The sequence below is a fragment of the Cyprinodon variegatus genome, unplaced genomic scaffold (assembly GCF_000732505.1).
Source record: "Cyprinodon variegatus isolate N-32 unplaced genomic scaffold, C_variegatus-1.0 Scaffold2082, whole genome shotgun sequence".
NCBI lineage: Eukaryota > Metazoa > Chordata > Actinopteri > Cyprinodontiformes > Cyprinodontidae > Cyprinodon > Cyprinodon variegatus.
Window position 1 is genome coordinate 40,046 of NW_015152535.1, and position 7,823 is coordinate 47,868.

Below are 7,823 nucleotides of genomic sequence, written 5' to 3' on the forward strand. Positions count from 1 at the left end.
ACCTACTCACATTTATACTCACTCACTCACATTCATACTCACTCACCGACCCACTCACATTCATACTCACTCACTCACATTCATACTCACTCACCGACCTACTCACCTTTATACTCACTCACATTCATACTCACTCACTCACTCACTCACTCACTTATGTTCATTCTCAGTCACATCAATTCTCACTCTCTCACTCACTCACATTCATTCTCAGTCACATTCATTCTCACTCACTCACTCACTCACTCACTCACTCACTCACTCACTCACTCACTCACTCACTCACTCACATTCATTCTCTAACTAACATTCATTCTCTCGCCCACTCACTCACTTACATTCATTCTTTCACTTACTAATTTACTCACATTCATTCACTCACTCACTCACTCACTCACTCACTCACTCACTCACTCACTCACATTCATTCTCTAACTCACATTCATTCTCTCGCCCACTTACTCACTTACATTCATTCTCTCACTTACTAATTTACTCACATTCACTCACTCACTCACTCACTCACTCACTTACTTTCTCACACTTACTCCCTTACTCACACTCACTCACTTACTTACTCACTCACTTACTCACACTCACTCGCTCACATTCATTCTCTCACCCACTCACTCACTTACATTCCTTCTCTCACTCACTTATTTACTCACATTCAATCTCTCACTCTGTCCCCATGCATAGAGATACTCAGCCTCAGTTATGAACGAAATAATATCTGTTCTGTAGGCTATTGGAAAAAATTAATTAACAAATGAGCTAATTAACAAAAAATACCTATTGTGTAGCAAAAATAATAAAAATCTATATTCTGATTAAGAACAGGGCTGCCCGCACTGACTCAGGGATTACGTTACACGCCGCGCCGTGAGCAGTGCCCTAGTGCCTGCAAATTTAATGGTCCAATGAAGGTAATTTAAAAAACAGGACATTTCCTCACTTTCTAAAAAAAAACCCGGGACGCCCGGGACAGGACGTGAAATACGTGCATGTCCCGGAAATACGGACATTTGGTCACCCTATCATACTTACTAACTCAGTCAATCACTCACATTCATACTCACTCACTCACTCACATTCATACACACTCACATTCATTCTCTCAGTCACATTCATTCTCACACTCATTCACATTCATTCCCTCGTTCACTCACATTCATTCCCTCATTCACTCATATTCATTTACTCACTTACTCAATCACTCACATTCATACACACTCTCACTCATATTCATACACAATCTCACTCACATTTATACTCTCACTCACATTTATACTCTCACTCACATTCATTCTCTCACTCATTCACATTCATACTCTCACTCACATTCATTCTCTCACTCACTCACATTCATTCACTTATTCACTCACATTCATTCACTCACTCACTCACTCACTCACTCACTCACATTCACTCACTCACTCAAATTCATTCACTCATTCACTCACATTCATTCAATCACTTACTCACATTCATACTCTCTCTGTCACTCACTCACTCACTCACTCACTCACTCACTCATTCACATTCATACACACTCTCACTCACTCTCTCACTCACTCACTCACATTCATACACACTCTCACTCACATTCATACACACTCACTCACTCACTTACTCACATTCATACTCTCACTCACATTCATACTCTCACTCACTCACTCACTCACTCACTCACTCACTCACTCACTCACTCACTCACTCACTCACATTCATTCACTCATTCACTTACATTCACTCTCTCACTCACTCACATTCATACTCTCACTCACTCACATTCATTCACTCACTCATTCACTCACATTCATTCAATCACTTACTCACATTCATACTCACTCACTCACTCACTCACTCACTCACTCACATTCATACACACTCTCACTCACTCACATTCATACACACTCTCACTCACTCACATTCATACTCTCACTCACTCACTCACTCACTCACATTTACTCACTCACATTCATTCACTCATTCACTCACATTCATTCAATCACTTACTCACATTCGTACTCTCACTCACTCACTCACTCACATTCATACACACTCACTCACTCACTCACTCACTCACATTCATACACACTCACTCACTCACTCACTCACTCACTCACTCACTCACTCACTCACTCACTCACTCACTCACATTCATACCCCCTCACATTCATTCTCTTATTCACTCACCTTCATTCTCTCATTAACTTGCATTCATTCTCACACTCACTCACATTTATTCTCACACTCACTCTTATTCATTCACTCATTCACTCACATTCATTCTCACACTCACTCACATTCATTAACACTCACTCACATTAATTCACTCACATTCATTGTCTCACTCACTCACATGGTGTTTTCTTGCAGTGTGGGTGTAAATGATCGCTTGGCTATTTCCTGTCAAAGTACAGAGAAAATGAAAGATCATATTTTTTGCAGGTGTAGAAGCTGTGATCCAGACCCAGCAGACTGTCCTAGCAGCAGAGGGTGAAGATGCTCCTCTCAGCTGTCAGCTCCTGGAAACTGAAGAGGTCCATCAGGTTACCTGGCAGAAGGTTTCTGAGAGCACCGAGAGGACTATCTCTTCCTACAGCAATGACATTGGTCCAACAGTAAATCCTGACTTTAAAGATAAAGTTCAGTTTACAGAAGCTGGTCTGCAGAATTCCTCCATAGTTATCAGGAATGTTACAGAGCAAGATGAAGGATATTATCTCTGTAGATTCAAATTCTATCCTGATGGAGTTTTAAGTGCAGGAACCTGCCTGAATGTTTATGGTAAGAACCAGACTGTATTCCAGGGTTAAATTCTACAACTAGATGTTGATCATGATGTTTGTTCTCCTCCCAGAGATGCATGAACCCATCCTTGATGTCAGCAGATCAAAGTATCCTGCAGAGTCAGTCGTGTCCTGTTCAGCCACAGGTCGACCTGCTCCCACTGTAACACTGACTGTTCTACAGCAGAACCTCAGCTTCTCCCACTACAACAGCAGCAGTGTGACCCACAGCAACGGTACAGTCACCGTCACCACCACAGCTCTGCTGTCAGCTTCCAGCAGCACACAGGTTGGATGTTCAGTGTCAGTGCTCTCTGCTGCTCCCAGAGAGAAGCTGATCACCGTTCCTGGAGTTAAAGGAACATCTGATGATGGTGAGGAACTATTAGAGCATCAGTGATACATAGATTGTTCATATTTATCTTTTATGACCATACAGCAACACTAACCCTGAATTTTATTGAGTTTTAGACCAATACAATCAGATAATGAAGAAGTAGAAATCTAACCTAATAAAATTTCATTAAAATCTAGGGCTGTCCTGATACACCTTTCCATTTGTGACAAGATACCAATATTGGAGCTTTTAGAATTGACCAATACTGATATTGACCTGATAGGATATAAGCATGAATCATAGATGCTTTCATTACTTATTACGTACTGTAGAATGTTAGCAAAGGATTAATAAGGTGATATTATCAACAGAAGCAGATTGTTTCTATCAGCATAAAAATATCATATCAAAACCTGCTGTTTCTGGGTGTATCGGAGAAAATTTGGAAAACTTGCAAGTTGAATAGTTTAGACTTTTACTTTTAGGCTCCGTGAATGAAATGCAGACCTGTTTGTGATTCTCTGTTTATTTTTTATCAGGCTTAGAAGAACAATCAGAACCATCTCTCAGAGATTCCAGTAAGTTTATGTTCAGATTCTCACGTTGTTTAACTTTTTCCCACTTTGTTCTGTTGTAAAGAAAAATTTCATCTCCTTTCTCCAGGATGGCTTTTAATTTTTCCAATCCTGATGCTGATGATAGCTATCATTGGTCTTTTCCTGCTTTGCTTTCAGCAAAGGTACGTCTATGAATTATTGACTTTTACCTTAATAAAATTACAGTAACATTTGTTGCTAAATTTTTATATAATTCTTCTTCAACTATTCACAGGAATCAAAAACCATCATAAGATGCTACTTGCAGTTATAAGTAAGTATTTGAATAATTTATTCCTCAGTTATACTGATAGTTATTTCCTTTTTACAATCTCTGCTGATGTGATATATATTGTATATTTTCTGAACATAATAAATCATATTTTTTCTCCTGTTTAAGCTCACTAGTTTCTTTTATTTTCCTTTAAGGCAATACACCTCAGCAGTATTGGAAAAAAACAAACTCGGACTACAAACATCTGAAAAAAAGAAATAATCATGACCGTGTAAAACATACACACTTCAGTTTAATCACTGTTGTTGGATTATCAGCAGTAACCCAGGCCAGGCCAAGCTGCTAAGTCAGCTAAACCAAAACTACACTGGACCAAAGCTGTTTCTGTGTTTTATCCATCTTGCTTTTATCACATTTGTGTCCTTTCGGGGATGCCATATTTAGTTACGATACTGGAGGATCTAATCAAAGCAGACATAATAGGATGAATTGACCTTTGAGTATTAGTGGAAGCAGCCAGAATTTCTTATTTAAACAGCAACTAATTTCACTAGTGGCTCGTTTTTTGGACAGTAGGCTGACAGGAAAGGGGGCATGAGAGAGGGGGAGAGACATGCGGCAAAGAACCACAGGGTCGGTCACATGAAGGACTAAGGCCTCCATACATGGGTCATGCTGGCTAACGCTGCGCCACCTGCATGCCCAGAAGGAAGGTTTTAAAAAGTTATTTAAAAAAAAAAGTTAATTTTGAGTAAAACTATTGCATGGTATAGTTTCTTTGGAATGAAAGCACGTGAAGCTAATTTTCTCAGGGTAAAACAAACTGAACATACTTTTGGTTGAATCATCTCATCAATGTTCATCCAGCTGATAGATGTTTTATATCAGTTTGTTACCTGCAGAGTCCTCAGATCACCAACCAGCTCTGCTGTACTGACCTGCTGTCAGTTTGAACCACAAAGCTTCAAGGACAAGAAGCAAACATGAAGTATGCAGTTTTATAAACTGACTGATTTTTATCAAAAATGTGATTTAATCAAAATGTCCAACTATGGTTGTTGCTCCAAGTATGATTTTAAACACGAAGCACTTTAAGTCTCAGACACTGACAGGTTGGAGAAAAATGAAGGAAAACAGCTAAAAGTAAAGGATGACCAGTGAGCATTATATGCATCTTTATGTGGAAAAAAAAAGTTAACCACAATCATACCCTATTTAAATATGTTTGCAATATTTAATGCATTAATTATGATTAAAAGGCTTTCAGTTTTAATTAATTTATATGTCAAATGTGTGTTTCTCTGCAGTTTATAAATAATTCACTTTAAATTCAAGCACTTTTTCTACAGTTCTCTCATTCTGTGTTTCATGTCATCCCTGTTATGTTACTACTGAGCAGAGAAACAATAGATTTATATTTAGTCCCCAAGCCTGTGATTATGTTTTGTATTAATGTATAATCTGCTAATATTCAATGTCTGAACAGTTTGACTCGGTTGCATCTCATACAAAATGAAGGAAAACTGGTTCCACTGATACAGCTGCTGTTGTTTTTGTTGTATGAAGGTTTTAATGTTTATTTCTGCTTGTTAATTCTAGTATCAATAGTCAAAGTAAACTGTTAATGTAGTTCTTAAACTTTTCTTTGGACACTTTACTGCAGGGCATACTGTTGTTTTCCACTTGTTATACGTTATAGTATTATGGATAAAAAAACACAAAGGATTTACTTTAAGTCTCTGCTTACATGAACTACATAATGCATTATTCTATTAATTACTGATATCCAGTGTCTGAAATCTTTAATTAAAATGTAATCATGTAACTTCTACCAGTAAATATAGACTTTAATAAAAAACGATTGCATTGTGTTTTATCATTTCTAGCACGTCTTTATTTACATTTTTATCTCAGTTGGATTTTAGTGCATCTTGATGCAGAAAAATAATTTTTATTTTGTTTTTTTGCATTTTAACAAATATGTAGTATTTATTCCAGGGGATGCCAAAGAAAAGCCATTGAAGTTAAAACTATAAATTTGTACCACCAAAAGATTATCATCTCCAGAAGTGCAACACCTGGAACCTTGGAGTAGATCAGCTACAGCAGCAGAGGATCCCACAGATTAACATTCCTGTCAGCTACTGAGAGCAAGAACCTCAGACTGTAGAACAACAGATGCTGTTTAATGATGTGCTGCTAACAAATCAGCTGTGGGATGCTGTAATGTCAATATTTATCACAATCTCTACACCTGACTAGCCTCGTGAGACCATCCTGATCTCGTGAGCTTTCAAGATTTCACTCGCTAATCAGTCTGGAGACTCTCTGTTAAAGACAATTTGGAGACGTTCACCAAACGAACGTCTAATCAGCGTTGGCTTTGAGGCGAGTTGAGGTGTGACGCAACGAGAAGGGCGACAGTTCAGTCTAAAGAACATGCCAGCTTCAGCCGATGAAACTAGCGTTAGTGTGGCTATCGAGCAAGTTTTATCGGAATTACAGAGTATTTCTTCGCTGAAAGAAGAGCAAAACACTGCTCTGGAGGCTTTTCTCAGAGGAAAAGATGTTTTTGCTCTTCGCCCGACTGGCTTGTGTTTTCGTCGTCGCTCTGTTAGTACGTCATATGCTTCGTTGATCTGATTGGTTTATTTGGCCCGTCTATCACCAACATAGGCCTATCAGCTAACCAGTATTTTCGCCCCTTCCCAAAATTACTTCAACGGAAGGTTTCCAGATGGATATGCGGAGTAAATCCATATGGCGGAGTCAGGTTAACACCTGACACCTATGTAATAAAAAAATAAGAGGTGCTAACCTGATAACTTAACTACAGGGTGGCAACCGTAGCTCTCATCTTTTATTTCAGTAAAACAGGAAAGGTTCTGAAATGTACAAAAGTAAAAAAATGCTTTCTTTTCACACTACCACCACCATGTTTTACTGTTGGTGTGATGTTCTTTTTCTTAAATGCAGTGTTTCTTTTACACCTTCCCAAAATAAATCCTTGTCTTGTTAGTCCACAGAACATTTTCTCAAAGGTCATGGGGATCTCTGGAAAAAAGTTCCTTTTGATCAGCAGTGGTTTAATTCATTGAACTTTGTCTTTTTTTTTTTTCTTGAGGTCTCTTTTTATTAAACACAAAACAATCAGTTACATTCTTGGCTCAAGATAAGTTTTTTTATTTTTTTTTAAACATTACAAATACAGATTCTTAGGAAGTTTCTTATGCTTTTCAAAATATTTTATTAATGGATTCCAAAGACCATAAAACCGATCACTGGACCCGTAAAAGTTTAAAAAACAATCTACTGGACTTGGTTTCCAAGATTTGAAGATGTTTCGCTTCCCCTCCAGGAAGCTTTCTCAATTCAAATGTCTGTCTCTTAGTGTATATTTAATCTTTTCTAATTTAAGGTACAACATTAGATCAGACATCCATTCAGATAACTTTGGTGGGCAGGACGATTTCCAGCGTAAAAAGAATTTGTCTTCTAGCTTTCAAAGCTGAAAAGGCTATTATGTCTTTGAACCTAGAGATATATACCCATAACCCATACTATCAAGTGGTATTGTTCCAAAAAGTGTCAAGCCTCTTCCCATATTCTATCTGGAATTACCTCTCCCATTTCAGTATCCCACTCAACTTTGACCTTAACATAAATATTCTCCCCTTGTGAGGTGATTATGGAGTGAATTCTAGAAATGACACCCTTTAGATCAGGAGAGAGTGCAAACATATCCAAAACAGTAGGTTCTGCTTCATTTGGAAAGTCTGGTGTGTTGGTAGAAATAAAGTGGTGAATCTGTAAATACCTAAAGTAGTCTGAGTTGGTAAGATTAAATTTTACCAAAAACC

General features: G+C 38.0%; 1 protein-coding gene across 1 annotated transcript in view; it reads left to right on the forward strand.

Moving 5' to 3' along the window:
• The window catches only part of LOC107105129 (OX-2 membrane glycoprotein-like), a 4,530-nt gene extending 1,335 nt beyond the window's left edge, over positions 1-3,195 (forward strand). The window contains exons 2-3 of the mRNA XM_015405249.1: positions 2,439-2,793; positions 2,867-3,195. Of these exons, the coding sequence (XP_015260735.1) occupies positions 2,439-2,793; positions 2,867-3,195 (684 nt within the window). The remainder of the gene's footprint in view (positions 1-2,438; positions 2,794-2,866) is intronic.
• Positions 3,196-7,823: the final 4,628 nt, after the last annotated feature.